At 35.8% G+C, this 16902-nt stretch overlaps 1 protein-coding gene across 1 annotated transcript in view; it reads left to right on the top strand.

Moving 5' to 3' along the window:
* Positions 1-1179: 1179 nt before the first annotated feature.
* Positions 1180-16902, top strand: part of STXBP5L (syntaxin binding protein 5-like) — a gene marked incomplete at both ends in the record, with an annotated part of 100797 nt that continues 85074 nt past the window's right edge. The window contains 2 exons of the mRNA XM_009875158.1: positions 1180-1294; positions 3325-3425. Coding sequence (XP_009873460.1) covers positions 1180-1294; positions 3325-3425 — 216 coding nt within the window. The remainder of the gene's footprint in view (positions 1295-3324; positions 3426-16902) is intronic.

Here is a 16902-nt window from a genome sequence, read left to right as displayed (position 1 = left end):
GCAAAATGAGTAGAGCTCAGGTCTCTCAAGTTCAGTGGCTCAAGCAGTCATTAAACTGCTTGTTTGACAACCACAAAAGTAATTACTTAATATTTTAAAAATTTAACCCTCAAGTTTGCTAATCTATGAACTTCACTTCCCTGAAGCCAATTTTAGAATAATTTACTGCAACTCTTCTGACCTGTGAAAGGGGACATTTGCATGCAGTATAGGTGGACACTTGGCACTTTCGTTTGGAATTTTACAATATGCTAATATGTTCATATATAACAAGTAGATAAGGCTTTATGTAGTAACATCCTTTTTCTGGTCATAATCTTGATCCTTTGAATACATATGAAGGTGTTTCACCTGTTTCATACAATGTGGTTGTTAATAACATACTTCATATTCCTCTTTTCTCTTGTTCTACTTTTTATCTTCGTTAATTTTCTGTGACAGAAGTTTCTGACTCACATGGGAAAGGCCATCATCTAAGTTAGGGAGATGGCAATTTAGCGTGCTGAGAAAAAGATCCAAAGCGAATCGATAGATTCGTGATATATCCAGACAACAAGATATTGCTGCAAAACAGTGGGTTGATGTTGATTTCAGGTGAACTAGCTGGGTTGCCAGGAGCAGTGTAACTGGTTTCACTCAGACTGAGGATCGCACTAGGCAATGTAGCTCATAGACAGGCTTGGCTAACTCTGCATGGCACTGCATTGTCATTCTGTTGATGAGACAGAGAACAGTAGTTACATGTGAGCTTTGATGTAAGTGTGAAATGACTAATTCTAAAAAGCATTTTTTCTGATTTAAAAAAGAGAGCCTGCTACAGAACTGTGTTGCTGACCTTGGTCCTAAAGTAATAATTTTCTTAAATCTTTGTAAGTATAAAAATCTGATACACACATGTGTTTAAAATCAATAATGTGTAAAAAGAAACACAAGATGCGCTCTGCTGAATTTTCATGTTAATTCATGTACTTTATTTCACAGGCAAAAAATCCCAGGCAAAAGCAGATCACTCTGTGGCACGTGATTCAGCCTCATGACGTTGGTACTTTAATTAAAACAGTGGAAAGTCAGCATGAAATCTTTTGTTTTACAGAAAGCAAGAAGAATTGAGGTTAATTAAAGGTTAATTAGAGTTTAATTGCTAGTTTTGGTTTTTTTTTCCTCTTCTGGTGATAACAGGAATGTTAGAATCCTTGACTTTGATGGCAACAGATTGGGCAGGCCTGGTGTTGATTGCTACTGCCAACATGAAAGTGGTGCTGCAGTTCTGCAGCTGCAGTTCTTAATCAATGAGGTAAGGACATACTTGCTCAGATTCTTATGTACAAATTTAGTTGAATAAATCAATTTGTATATTGTAATGAGTGATATAACGTTTCACATTGACAAATTGTGTGAACAAGCAAGTGGCATATATCCAGAGGGCATTCACCTTATAGCCTTTGAGAAGGCTATTTATGACACTGCAAACCTGGAAAAGTATTACTTTCATACACATGAGTATAAAGTACTAAACAAAAGGCAGTCCGTATAGGAATGTGTGCTGGTAGATGTAAAGTCCATTAAATTACTAAATATTCTGCACAGTCCTGTTTCAAATAGAAATTAATAAATTAGCTAAATCCCTCAATATTTAGGGATATGCTACTACTTGAAGCAGGGAAAAAATGTTGCAGGGGTCATCAGTCAAGCCAGGATGTTTAGTCTTTGTAAGTGGTTTGTTGCAGTCAGGTTTAGATGATGCAAAGAAACAGTGATAGATTATATCTTACTCTGTGCAGAAGACCTCTGGAGGTGGTAATAGGCAAGAAGACTTTCTGGATCATCGAAATCTGTGTTTTTTTCCTAGAATCTCATAACCTGGCGAGATTATAAGTTAGTCTATAGTTCAGTTTTAATTAATTTTCTCCTATGTTGGAAGAAAACTTTTGAGAGTTTCAGGTCTTCTTTCTAAGCATGGAGATCTTAGAGCTTCTCAAAGAAAGAGATTTATTGTTGTCTTTTCTTAAATGTAAGAAATACTTCTTTTTTTCTACATCTTTTGGAGAAAGTACCTGAACCACAGAAACTGAGAAGAGAGAATTGAAACTTTCAAAACAATCAGTCCATGTAATTTTTTAGAGAAAAGCAGGGATGAAAACAGGGAGGCCAAGGTTTGAATTGGTGTTTTGTCTTTTCATTAGATGAACAGCAGAAGCCCTAATACTGGGATTCATTTGATTTTTGTGGCAGAGATTCTCTGACGTTGGTCCAGATTCTTTGGGAGATGAGAATTAAGGCATGGATTACACTGTATTAGAGAAGTCTTACCTTCATATATTTCCTTTGCCTATGTCAACATTGAAAAGAACACTTGCTAGGATTAGGAAGGAAATCCAAGATGCAAAAAGAAAAGTTTATCTGCCAGTCATAGTTGTTATAAACTGATCTTTCAGTTACATCCTCACCCTTTCTCAGAACAAAGCACTGCCTTCTATTTGGGCAGTATCTAGTTCCTCTCTGCCATAGTAATACACAGGGATAGATCCTTTGTACTAAACCTGATTTGAGATGTAAACGTAGTAAACTGCCACAGCAGCAGCAGAGAGCATCATCTGCAGTCCATTTTCACCTGGCATCACTGTTCTGTGTTGAGGAAAAAGATAGTAGGAAAGAGGTAGAATAAGTTCACTTCAAGCTGCCCAGGCAGAAAGAGGCCCTGGACCTTAGGAGATGTCCATTTTGGGGGCACCAGAAGTAGAACCGGTCTTTAGAGTACTTCTGATCTGTGATAAATACTCCTTTTATCTACATCTCTTAGCTCTTCCTAGGTCCTCTCCTCTTGCTACCTGTACCTACCTTCTTGTCTGTGTCTTATTTTTACAGTTCTGGTTTTGAATTTCATGCTGACCTCATATGACTACTGAATTGTGCTTGTGTGTATGTGTGCGCACTAATCCCTTTATCCTCTAGTTGTATCCTTTTCAGTCACCTTTTTAAGTAAGTGGTGTCTGTTCTCTGTTTCGTTAATTTCTATGCTTATGTGGAAATACACCAGTTCACATGTATCAACTTGGTATATAGCTATAACTTGCATTTTAAATTGATAGACTTCTAATTTAACTTTGGCTGATCTTATTCTAATTTAAAATATTTACATTCACCAGATCAATTCAAGTTGACTATTACTTATGTTAGAATATATTTTTTTCTGGAAGAAAGCAACCATCTTTTAAAAGCTATATAATTTTCTACAGGTAGATCATTAACAGTGAGGGTCACTTAACAATAAGACAGAATCTGCAGAACAGTAATATATTTTGCTATATTTTGTGTCTGCTCTAGGGTGCTTTGGTCAGTGCAAGTGCAGATGATGCACTTCATTTGTGGAATCTCCGACAGAAGCGACCAGCTATCCTACATTCTCTGAAATTCAACAGAGAAAGGTATGACTGTGTGACTCAAATATCTCATTAATAAACTAACGAGACTTACTTTTTGGATTTCTAATAATACAAGCTTATTAGTTTGTCTTTCTGGAGGTGGATATAGTTTTATCTTGAAATTTTTTTTCCCTTTGTTAGGGGGCTGGTTAGCTCAGTCAGTTGAGCGTAGCGCTAACAGCGCTAAGGTCATGGGTTCGATTCCCTCTCGGTCCCCATGTGTTGCCTGATCTAGTTGAGAGGTGGCATCCCTGGCAGCAGGGAGGCTGGATTAAAATGATCTCTAAGGTCCCTTCCAGCTTAGGCCATTCTATGATTCTGCAGCCTCCCTGGAACTACAAAAATTTTGTCTGCTTTCCTCAAAATGTTTTTTATTTTACCTTCTATTTGCATGAGCTAGTGTGAAAAGTAGAGTGTTTGGGTTTAAGACCAGCACTGTGATCCTTTTGGCTGATCTGTTCTTCAGCACTAGCCAGAGTACTTCAGCTGGCTGTATCAGGTGAATAATTATTTTCTTTCTCTTGAAAGGGTCTTATTTTTGTAAAATACTGGAAGTTTAGCAGAAACAAATTGTGAATTTGGGAAACTATGGTAAATATCAAATTAATCAGAGACTGGTTTTCTAAATTTCTCTTTATCAATACTTAGCTGTAGAAATCCCTACTGAAAATAGATTAAATGAGTGGTTGTAGTTTTCAAACTCAAACAGAAACTGAGCATTTTAATCTGTCTTTAGCCACTCAAGTAAAGCCTGCTATGATATGGAGCTGGAATATTACACTTTTTTATTAATAAAAAGTTCTGGGTTCCTGTTAAAGAATTAGGCCAGTAGTCAGAAGACCAAGATTTAGTTCATAAATGCAGCAGTTGTTTTTTGTTTTGGGCTTTTTTTTGTGAGTTCTTGAGCAATACAGTTATTCTGTACTTCGTTGTTGGGATGATTTTTTCAAAATTTGAAAGCATTGATATAATACATAGTATGATTTTGACTGAAAGTTTAAGTGGTACTGTAATTCTCTCAGTATACACATTCTATACTAAAGTGCAGCAACTTCTTTTAGATATTTATACATTTGTTTGTGCAGTGGTGAAAGATATCAGTACGTTACAAGAGCTGTGGAGTCAACAGGTTGATCAAAGCTTTAGCTGCAGCAAATCTAAAAAATGTTGTGGAAATGGACTTTTTCTTTTCTTTTTTTATTATTTAGATATGTGATTTGCACTTAAATGTCACAAAGTTGCAAGTTTTGTTGTGGGAAGTACCACTTAGCAATTTAGAAAATATGCATACCGATTCCAAAGAGTTTATAACCTATAGCAAAATATGTCAAGTGGTTTGGGATTGTATGAGGGAAGATGAAGAAGAAAAACTAGATGTTGTACATTTGCTAGCAGCTTCTGGACAGTATGTCTTCATTTGACATAAGCTGAAATATTTGAGTCTTGGTATTTTCATCAGGTAGATACATTATCCACAATTTGTCATTGATAAATCTAAATCTTGTAAAAGTTATTCCTGTACATCTTAGTTTGCCTTTCCCAGCCAGCAACCTTTCCTACAACCCAAGGAATCAATACTTATAAGAATGTAGTGTCTGTTCACCTGTTTCTCTGTCATTTCTCTTCAGAGACATTAACGTGGTGTCTTGGTCAGAATTTTATCAGACTTTCTTGATAAAATAAACTCACACACATTTAGGATTTCTAAAAGGAAACTATTTGTCATCACATTTACCTAAATTTTCTTTTGCTTCTGACAGCTTAAAACATTGGGAAAAATGTTTGGAAGCAAGATATTTGGAACACTGGAAACCTTCGCATAAAAATAAATTTTGTGTAATGACACTTTTGAACAGAGGTTTGCAAAGAATCCCAAGTTGTAGTTGTTTGTAACAAATGCATAGCTAGCTCTGCTGACTTTGATAAAAGTGTACTAAGTTATGAGCAGAATAAACTACTGTGGGTTCCTTTATACATATTTTACTAACTGATACAATCACTGCCATTTAAGTAATTTTTATTAACACATCAGAGGCTATGAGCCAAATACCCTGACACATGACTATATAATATTGTCAAAGAAGTAAGTCTAGGTTTAAATTGAAAAAGAGTTTTCAATAAGTATGAAGAAATAACTGTGCAGGCACTTTTCTTCTTGGGGTTCTGCCCTAAAATTTTTGGGTTTTGTATTCCAGCACATGGCCCCAGAACAAAACCTATTTATTATGTTTTCTTTTAATATACGTATCCATTAGTTTCAGAGCATCTAAGTTTCAATGTTTTAAGTTCTATTACATATTTAGTATATGAAATTCAACATAAGTTTCTGGGCAAGTAGCAAAAAAATAAGGCTAAAACCCTAATTAACCTTTTTATTCATTTGGAATGTTTCTCTGTATATGTTCCTAACACAGTTAAGGCTAAAAGAGAGCTTCCATCTTTTTCTGAATAGATTTTTTGTGTTAAAGCACAGAATTTATGAGTTACAAGATGCTCAGAGAAACAGCAAATAATGGTTACCTTAGCTATAAGGAATTTATGGAAAAAAAGAGATACAAGGGGAATTTGGGAGACTGATAAAGCAATAAGATCAAAATTGATTTTCTTTATGTAATTCAAAGGCATGTCTTCCAAAAATTAATGTCTTCTTCATTGTTGGAACAGTTAAATTTTTTTTATTTTCATCTTCTCCCTTTGCAGGGGGAGGTTAAGGGGAGGCAAGATTCATGATAAAGAGAGTAAGATTATTTCTTTTGTTTTGTTTTAAGTTTGTGACCCAATAAATGAGCTGTTTTGAAGTTTCTTAAATGAGGAGAAGGGTTTGTTGACAGACAATAGGTTTTAAAATACTGATGCATGTCAGAGAACAGTAAGGTGTTGAAAAAGACCATATAGGGAAGTGTTTAGACAGTCAAAGGATCGTTCTTACAAGAACACCATTTATAATTTAATTTTAGATAGCTTTTACAGAGCCAAATACATAATTATGCAGACCTATTTTACCTACGAAAATGGGGCATATGTGGCTTCTTCAAATTTTTCTATTTGTGTGTCTCTCTTGAGGATACATAAAAACTGTAATTTGATTCATACAATATGTTTGTCTCGATGCATTTTATTTTAGATTTTTTTTCTGAACAAATGGCAGATTTACTTCACGAAGTGATGCAATATAATGCACTTAACTCTAATATTTTATCTGCTTATGATGAGGAAGATAATTGTAGTAACCCAAATTCTTGATTAATTTTACTTCAGTGAATTAGCTTTCATGTAGAATCGGGTTATTCTGACGTTTGTAAGTATTTGATGCATGAACTATATACAACTGTTAGATTCTGTTAGATGGATGTCTTTGGCTATTGCTCTGTGCACCAGTCTTCATACTGTCGAACTGTTGAGTTTGCAATTTGCTTCTGTGTCTTGACATTTAAGATTGCAGGATAAAATCTGCTCTTAGCAATGTTTCTGTGTATGTTTTTGAAACTACTTGAGTCAAATTTTCCCCAGCATATACATTTGTATATATTTCCCCCTTTTTCTCCCAGAACGGTAAAAGCCATGGTGTTCATAACAACATATATGCAAAGAGCAAAGAATTCTTAAATGCAGCACATTAGTTATCTTTCACTTACCATGTAGCATTAAGCATTCAGACACTGAATGGCTAACAAAATGCACTTTTGTAGCCGTTAAGTCATAGTTTGCACCTATCCAGATTTTTTTCTTCTTCTGGACTACTGTTAAACTAATGCTGATGCAACAGTAGCAACATTAATTTGTGTCTGATAATTCACTGCTCCTTTACCGTCTGTTTGGAGCACTGTAGAAGGAAAACTGAGGAGTGAGACATAATGGCAAACTGATATTTTTGTTCTACAGTGTAATGCTCTGGAGTTTTTAGCAAGTTATGTGGTTTTGCTTTGAATCAAAGTATAGGATTATCATCTTAAATTTCTATTACTATAATTGGAATGTACTAAAAACCTTCCAGATAACATAGGTGTAAGCAATGTATTTCAGTTCCTAGCCCCACACCAAGAGCAATAATGATAACGTGGTTACTCAAAGACACGCTTGACGGTAGGATACAGTTGATAATATATGATTTGCTGTTCCATTTACAAATACGTTGGACAGGTAAAACCTTTTAACCTCTGGAAACATTTCGTAAGAGTCTTTTCAGTACTTCTGAAGAGCGCTGTTATGATGATGTTCCTTATGTTGGTCCCTGCTTTTCCTTCTCTGATCTCGTAGGAGATGCCAGATTCATCTTCCATAGACATTTAAGGCAAAATAAATAGCTCAGCTACTGGAAACAGACACAATCTCTATCTGCCACAAAGAAAATTAGGATTATGCTAAACCACTGAAAACTATAATAGGCCTTACTTATTTTTAATATAGTCCGAGCAGACTTCAGCAAGTACATCTTTAAAATGTACAACAGTGTATATAGTTTAAGATTAACACAAGCAGGATAGGCAAAACCAGCAAGGATTACAGCATGAAATTCAGGGCCTTTAGGCCTGCACACATTAGTTTCACTTCCAAACACAGTTTGTCTCCTGTTACTCTGAAGCAGAACTAGTTCAGTTGTGTTGACTGACACGGGGGATAGCTCTCCTTCTTTCAGACAGTGCTGACTGCGTGTTAGAAGTGAGCCCACAGCGCTACAGTTTATCCACTGACTTACACCGAGCATACAGGAACATGGCTTGAGAGTTCTGTTGTCTTTAAATCCATCTGCCTGCACTGTGCACCAATGCCATGACAATAGTACAAGTGCCCTTCCACAGGGGTGTCACCAGGTGACAAAATCTGTGTAACTGGCTTTGAAGCTCTGATCTGTTACACTTTCTTCAGTGTTAAGGGTGTGCTGGTACATATTACTGCAATGCTTGGAAGCAAAGAGAAAAAAAACAGGTATTTTTGGATCAGGTATATTTTGGATCTGGTGACTTTTTTGTGTGTCTTGGTCTGTATTCTCTCCCGAGAGTAGCTGTATCTTTGTCTATCTGTCTTGCTGTATCTTTGCAGGATTTTGTGTCCTGGATTGTTACGAGTTTACCTCATCAAAATGACAGCAAGAGGCAATTGAATGAATGAATACTCGTGACTGGCTGTGCAGCCTCAGCAGTACCCGTATCTGCCTACTTGTGTGTTAGGGACTTGTGAGTTACTGAACTTAGATTATCTGTCTCATTTGCTTTTCAAGGAACTGAATTCCTGTGATAGCTTGTCTGCCCATAAATTAGCCTCCTGGTTAATATTGTGTAACTGCAAACTGCGTATTGTTGATGTACTTTCAAAATAGTCAGAGGTCTGTCATCAGCGTGGAAGTAGTTAATAGGTTCAGCGCTGTTGCACAGCCACACTATACCACAAAACAGATTCTGATTACATGGTGTGGTGCAGCATTTAGCTGTTCCAGAGAACTATGTAATTTGAATATAAAGCAGTATTTCACCATACAATCCTGCCACAGTGTGTGGAAAGGATTTAAAACTTTTCAGGTGATGATGGAAAGAATTGAAGTAAGCAAAAGAAGCCATGCTGTTGATTGATATTTGCTTCCACATCTTGAAGAAGTTTTTACAAAACTTCTATGTGCAGATTTTTTTTTCTTATGAATTGTGTATTGCCAGGTTTGAAGACAGCACAGACGTCAAATATGTAAGACAAATGCTGCATGACCATTTGTTGCTTCTGGAAGAACAATGCTGAGGGATTTCAATAACCACTTAATGTTGTTTGCATGCAATTATTGAGCTTGGAAAGATTCCTGAGGCTCATAAAGAACACCTCTGGACAGTAGGGCTGTACGTTATTACTGCAGGGCAAGAAAGTAAATTTTGTCAAATGTCAGTTCAGAAAGACAAAAAAATTTGATATACAGTTTCTCCAGTGAGACTGACACAAATCATGCTGACATAGTTACCACACATCTCTGCCTTCTGTTTAAAAAACAAGAACCAGAACAAAACAACAACAAACCCAAAAACGGCAAATAAACAAACCAAAACAAAAACCCCACAACATTACAATCTTTTTTCTTATATCATGTTATTGAAAACTTCATGGTATACTTGACCTGTAGGTCATAAGAGCCATAAGCTCAGCCTGGAAAGGTGGTATGCAGCCTAGTTGAGATGATTAATGTCTTAGCACAAGCATTTTAATTTTTATTTTTTTGTTCAATATGCATTAACTAAACAATCAACAAAGAGCAAAAATACAAAACATAGATTTGCTTGTTGATAACAAGAATCAGCAATTTTGATTTTACAAATTTAGGAGATTTTGCAATTCCGCTAAAGTAGAATGAACATATATGGGTCTGCTAGCGGAGTGGAGCTGAAGACACCTCTTTGGTGTAGTTCCCTGCAGTTGCAGACCAGACAACTCTTATACCTCCTTTTATGTAATGAACAAGTTTAACTGTGTTTTGCATCAAAAGAGATGCAAAGAAATAGTTCCCTTATGATCCCAGTAAGAAAGGCACTCACACTCTGCAAGTTATTATTCAAAATGCTATTTATTAGAGCTAGCACTATAAAAAAGTATGAATAATATAGGTAATCTTAGATCCCTGTAGAAGCTATGCTTCATCAAACAGGCCTGTAGTCAGCAGGCTTTGCAGACCCCATCCATAGATAGGGTTACCCCATTTTGGTCATTCAAGTTATTCTAGCATTTTCTTATAGAAAATCAACTGTATTCATTATTTCTACCATCAAACAGACAGGATATTCACACTGAAACTTCCTGCTGCGCTGTTAAAGGCAAGGCTACACATGTGGTGCAGTTGCCAGTGGGAGATGCCTCCAGGCAATTTTCTTGTATTTATCCTTCGGCCAAGGGGGACATGCAGCACAACATATGCTGAAAACCTTGCTGGACACACAGCCCAGCCCAGTGCAGGCTTGCGCCTGCTCAGGTTAACTGTGATGGGGATCCCTCACTCCTCCATATGCAGGTATCTCCCAGGCTAGATTGTAACACTGTTATGAAACTGTTCAAGCCGAAGTCTACTACTCCTCCTATTAGGGAAAACTGATGCGTGCTAATTTCATCCTTCTGATGGCAAGAAACCTTCCAGCTTCAACACTGAATTTGTTTTTTATCGTTCTTTGTATTCCCATTTAATATGGTATTCTGGTATTCAGATTGTCATGTCTTTTAAATATTTTATCTGTTCTTTGCAGATAAATAGCTCATTTATATCCATTCACAATCTACTGTATTTATTTTTTTTTCATTACAAAAATCAAAATTCTGTGTTTTCCTTTATAAATTTGTGTCTTTGTTCCCTTTCCATTTTCTTTGGATTTTCTTCTCATATCAGTTCTCTCTGAGCTGGTGACTAGACAAGGAAACATATTCTAGATAGGGTCCCATCCGTGCTTTGGCCATTCTTTTGTGATCTCTACAAGAATATGTCTATTGGTGCATACCGTAATAACATCTTCCTTTCGTGTGGCTTTGTCTTATCAGTGCTTGTGGTCTTGCTGTGTTCAACATTACACTTTTTCACTGATGTATATCTATTGGGCAGGGAATGTGCTGCTTTTCAGTGCAAGCCTTTAAGAGTGGAAAGAAAGCAAGATAAGTGAAATTGAAATTATCTTTTTCCATCCCTTCAATATCATGAGATACAACCCTGAAGTGCAAGTTCATGTTCTTTGAAATTTGAGGCCTTGACCATTTATTGTACTCTACTTGTGCATATTTTTCTTCCTCTATAATATTGTGTCTGCAAGAGGTTTCATTAGTATTAGTACCAAGATCACTTGTGAAATTATGAGATCAGCTATAAAACTAATACTTGAGAATCCTTCAAATATCCAGTAAAATATTTTCTTTTTCAGTGAAATCAAGTGGAAAATAGACATTAAAAATAGAACTTTATAGTGATTTTTTATATATTTAAATGCTGTATTTAATTTTGACATATGCTAGTTTTCCTACAATTGGAATATTCTGGAATAGGCTAACTTTGGTAAAGCTACCTTTCCTATTTTACTGTAACTTTTCAAAATTTATCTTTTTAAAACTCAAAACTTTGGTCAGTGTGTATTTTTAAGTATATTTGAGCAAGTAGTAAGAACATTAAGGTCACAACATTGTAGATGACCATATGGCTTAGCTTTATTTCTATTGGTTTTAATTTTTTATACTTACCTTCTTGGGTGAAATTTCTAATGCATTTTGAGTTGATGCCACTGCAGAGAAAGTGTTGCAAGAACTTAAGCTTGGCTAATTTAAAACTAGTTTTGTTTCTCTATGCTTAAGTGACTCCAGGGTAGAAGTTACTTTAAAATAAGATCACCTTTTGTTGATTCATTGACTGTTTACTAGAGAGATCTGTTGGTTGCCATTTCTAGACCATATCTAGTTCTTTCTTTTCTAATCCCTTCATGATGCAATAAACTCTCTTGTGATTACAGACATCCTGGTCATCTTAACATTCTACAATGAAAAATAAGATCTCTGTTTATATCCAGATCCAACTTTGAATTTCAGAATCTCTGTTCTTTTTTTCATGATGACTTCCACAGTCTTTCCCCAAAGTAATTTTCAGTTAACCGGGATTCTGCCAATATTATTCTTTTCAGTTTAATTTCCATTAAGTGCATTATGCCACAGTATCTGCTTTTATACCTGTTTGGTAAACAACTTCTCCCAGGCAAATAGAGCTGTATAAGATATTTCAGCTGTTTTTACACAGCTCTGTAGATAAAGCTTCTATTTCCATAATGGAACTTAAAATATGCAATAATAACATTACCACAGTATACAGCAATTTCTATAGTAATTTGAGTTTTGATAACTTCTCAGAAAATCTTAAAACAGCAAATAAGCTTACCATGTTGCATTAGTTACATTTCTACCTTCATTTTAAAAGCATTTATCCAAGATTAAGAAACACGTGACAAAGTACAATGAATAATTTGACAAATATTTTTCTATTTCATGGTTATTAATTGCAAATCAATTCATGTTTTTCTTGCATTGGTGTATTAAAAGCAGTTTAACAGAAAATAGCTGAGAATCATGAATAACAGAGAATCATAGAATCATAGAATCATAGAATCATAGAATGGCCTAAGCTGGAAGTGACCTTAGAGATCATTTTAATCCAGCCTGCTCGCCTCCAGGGACACCACCTCTCGACTAGATCAGGCAACAATGGGGACCGAACAGAATCATAGAATGTATTTGACTGGAAGAGACCTTTAAATGTCACCTAGTCCAACCCCCTTGCAGTGAGCAGGGACAGCTCAGAGCCCCATCCAGCCTGACCTTGAATGCCTCCAGGGATGAGGCCTCCACCACCTCTGTGGGAAACCTGTGCCAGTGTTTCACCACCCTCATAGTAAAGAATGTCTGATCTAAATACACCCTGCTCTAGGTTAAAACCATTGCCCCTTGTCCTATCACTATATGCCTTGATAAAGAATCCCTGCCCAGCTTTCCTGTAGCCCCCTTCAGGCACTGGAAGGCTGCTGTAAGGTCTCCCCAGAGCCTTCTCTTCTCCAGGCTGAACAACCCCAACCCTCTCAGCCTGCCCTTGTAGGAGAGGTGCTTCAGCCCTTTGGTCATCTTTGTGGCCCTCCTCTGGACCGACTCCAACAGTTTCACATCATTCTGATTTACTAATAATGGCTGTATTTAATAGCCCAAAGTCCAAAAAACCTGAAAGATTACTTAAAACTAGTCACTTCTACTTTCCTCCTTTAGCTAAAACCGTACCAGTTAACATCACTTCCCCCAATCCACCCCTGAGCTGTTCATTACTTTAAATAAAGCTTTTTACAGAAACTATTTTGGCAAATACATGAAAGTCTTGTGATTTTATCTGAGATTGTGGAAAGCATATCAAGTGAAGGTTTCTAAATAAGATTTTTTTCTCAATTCTGAAGCACCAGGATCTCTGTTTCTGGTTGGTAGTAAGCCAAATGTTGTGGCTATAAATAGTTAAGATGTTTTGGAAAGTGAAATGTACTTATAGCAGCTAGTGCAATAATTTTATAAATTTGCTATATGTATATGCATGTGTGTACACACATATATGTGCATACACACGTGCACACACACATAGATGAAATTGTCATGACCCATTGTACTGCTGGAGAAAAAAGCATAGCTAGTGCAATTATCTGAGGACTTAACAACAGTACAGCCCTCTGGCCTGAAAAATGCTCTTTTCCAATTTACCTCTTCCTCTGTGATACTCCAGCTGTAGTTCCTTCTATTATTTATATGAGAAAACAGATATCCCTTCAAAATTCCATTTTGCAAAACATCTTTGTGAAATTTTGGGTTTACTTCAATAGGGAAGAAACGTGTTCTGCATTATTTAATTTTTATGTCAGATGGCTACCTCCGATTGTCTGCCTGAGTAACTTAGATGTTGTCCTCAGAAAAGAGTCATTTAGCTCTTAGCAGTAGACATAATGTTGCTATATGCTGCAAAACTTTAGATCATACGCTGAGCACTGTGCTTGTTGTTTCTAATGCTTTGTAGAAAATGAGGCATGTTTGTCAGTAGATATCTGGTTTTTTGAGAAAATACAGGGTAACATGTTGTATTCTTTTCACGTAACTGTGCTGCCAAATTACTCTGAGGCCAGGTTCGGATAGCAAAATTTAAAATACAATCACAGAGCCATACATTGAACAACTGTGTTTTGTGGCCTTAGTCCTAACAAATGAGAAGCTCAACAGTGTAATACAAAAATGCATCATCTACTTCATATCATACAATGTCATACTGGACAAGAGCAAAAAAATGTTTTTTAAAATGTCAACAAGTTCAGACAGCATAAACAATCTATGTTATCAGCTGGAATTTTCAGCTTGTTACAGTTATAATAGAGAAATTCTGCAGTTATGTTTTTTTGTTTTTTTCAAATTTGTGTTTTGAGACGTCATTAATAGTCCTGTTCAGATCTATCCTTTGACCTTTGTTACATTAGATTTCCAGACATGTATCAAAGCACTGGAGAACATGCACGCGTTCTATTGCAGTAAGTCATTTGGTTCTTGGAAACCACACCACCCTCTTCCTGTGGAGGCACATGTCAGCTTCAAGCAGAATCCAATACAGTGATTTAGGATACTTTTCCTTCTGTCACAATAAACTCTGGGCATTATTCCAGTAAATCAGAAATAGAGCTAGTAATGTCAGTGTTGAGATTATCTCATTAAACAGTACATGAGCAGGAAGAGAAGAGAGACTACAGACTGCAGAAAAACAAGAACCGTTAATCACAGAGTCCCTGTCTACTGAAGCATAACAAATGAGAACAGCTGGTCTCCAAGAAGTCTACATGATTTTAATTGATGGAGCCTGTTAACATAAAAAGCATGTACATATAGAAAAAGTATACACACATAAAAATTCATGTTTTTTTTTTACTTTGAAGTCAATTTCAGTATTTCAGTCTTTTCCTGACTGTGGAGAGTCAGTCAGAATAACCTGTTAGATGTTCATGTAAAACAGGACTTAAAGTCTTTATGGTAAGAATAGGATAAACACAGATTTGAGAATGTTGCAGCAAGCAGGGGATGAAATACTAGCATATCTTTAGTTTACTTGTCTAAAGCTGTATAAAATCAAGCTATTTAGTGGAAGACAAGTTTCAACCTTTCATCTTTCAGCTAAGTCCCAATCCACTTTTTTGAAACTATGAGACTGGGAAACAAAAACTGCATTTGTTATTTATATGGGTAAGAGGCTGAGATAAACTCTACCCCTAGGTAGTTTTTTATTAATGCAACTGCTCCAAAATCAATGAAAGAAAAATATAACAAAAATTCTCTTTTGAGGACACCATCTCCCTCTTCCATCCTTTCTTTTTTGACTTTTATTTATTGCTAAGAAACTCGGTGACTTTTATTGTGGTCTGTATTGCCCATCACTGTCACTATGCTTGACATTACAACTCCATTTTTACTTAACCTTCAATAAAATGAATGGAGAACAAGTGAAGTACTACAAATAAGAAATAGTGATTTCACAATCCAGTAGACAAGGGAAATATCATTGTCTTTCCCCTAAAGATGAAAGCAAGAATCAGTTTGCCAACCCTATTTTTATTAATTTTCTCACTTCACTGATTTTGTGGAATTTTATTCTCGTTTTTGTTGTCTGATGACCATGAGTTGGCATCAGAAATAATTTGGAAGCCAGTGAAAAGTATGCTGGTTTATTCCACCATCTTTTTCTATTTAAGGAAGCAAGTTTTCAAGTAGTTTCTTTGTCTTTTTTTCTTGGGTCCAAGTCCGCACATTACACCTGTTAATCCACTGCGTTACTGTTAAAGCCAGTTAACGTGATGCCATGCTCTGCTAAGGTAGATACCCATTGAGTTACTGAGGGTATGAATTTAAATGATCGTTATCTTGTATTATAGGAAGTTATTGTGCAGCTCTCTTTTCATATGTGTTGTGGCATGTTAGTGGTGATCTTTTGTGGAGTTACAAGAAAGTTAGTTATAAGAAATAAAACTGTTAAAAACCAAAGGACCTCTTGTATGCTGTATATTTTGACTGTCCTTGTAAAGTGCTCATGATAACCTCGTATGTTTTTATCTAGATACAGAAATTCAGTCTTTATTCAGATTTACTAATCTAACAAAATGTAATGCATCTAATCCATTTTGAACGTGCTGTTTCTAACTTGTTCTGGGTTCTTTTGAATTAACTGTTTGTAAATAATTTATAACACCCATTATAAATGCTCATAGAGTTGCTATACTAGCATTTTATGTAGTTAACATAATCATTTGTATCTTAAAGTATTTCTGAAATGCTATAATCTATTAATTACAGTTGTGATTGCAGATTCATTTGAAATAGTAAGCTCACAAATTAAGAATGAGTCTAACATTAGGCCTACAGGATTATTTCACCTATCCAGAAGTTTTGCACAGGAACTTCTGGCTTAGGAAGAATGAGAGAAATAGCCTGCTTTTAGTCTTGTTTTAATAGGAAAGTAGAAAGGTGAAGTACTGATTATACTAGTGATAGTGATTTGCTTTGCTTTTTATTTTTTTACACTTTGAAGGATTAATAATCTGTCCCAATTTAAAAAATCATGTGCTTCAGAGTGTGCCAATAGAGCCAAAGAAAAAAGCTATGGACAAAATTAGAGTATCTTGAGAAATAAATAATTTTTCAACTGCATTTCTCAAAACTTTATAGGTTTCTCTTTTGGCTGGTTTTGTGGTGTGTTTTTTTTTCTGCTTCTTGTATTCCTCTTTCTTATTCTTGCAACTTATTTAACTGTAATATTTAATGCAAGGGACACCACGAAAAATGCATGTATTTTAAATACTTTGAAGGCAGCAATGGACCACCAGCCAGGTGACATGTCTAAATAATTTGCAGGAGAAGAGCTGCATAAGCTTTTTTGATTTGTTCAAACAAATAACTATATAAGGTATCTAGCAGCCCTATTTAAACTTATTTG

This window comes from Apaloderma vittatum, unplaced genomic scaffold, assembly GCF_000703405.1.
Source record: "Apaloderma vittatum isolate BGI_N311 unplaced genomic scaffold, ASM70340v1 scaffold14598, whole genome shotgun sequence".
In the NCBI taxonomy this organism is placed as follows: domain Eukaryota; kingdom Metazoa; phylum Chordata; class Aves; order Trogoniformes; family Trogonidae; genus Apaloderma; species Apaloderma vittatum.
This window is presented reverse-complemented; position numbering and strand designations above follow the sequence as displayed.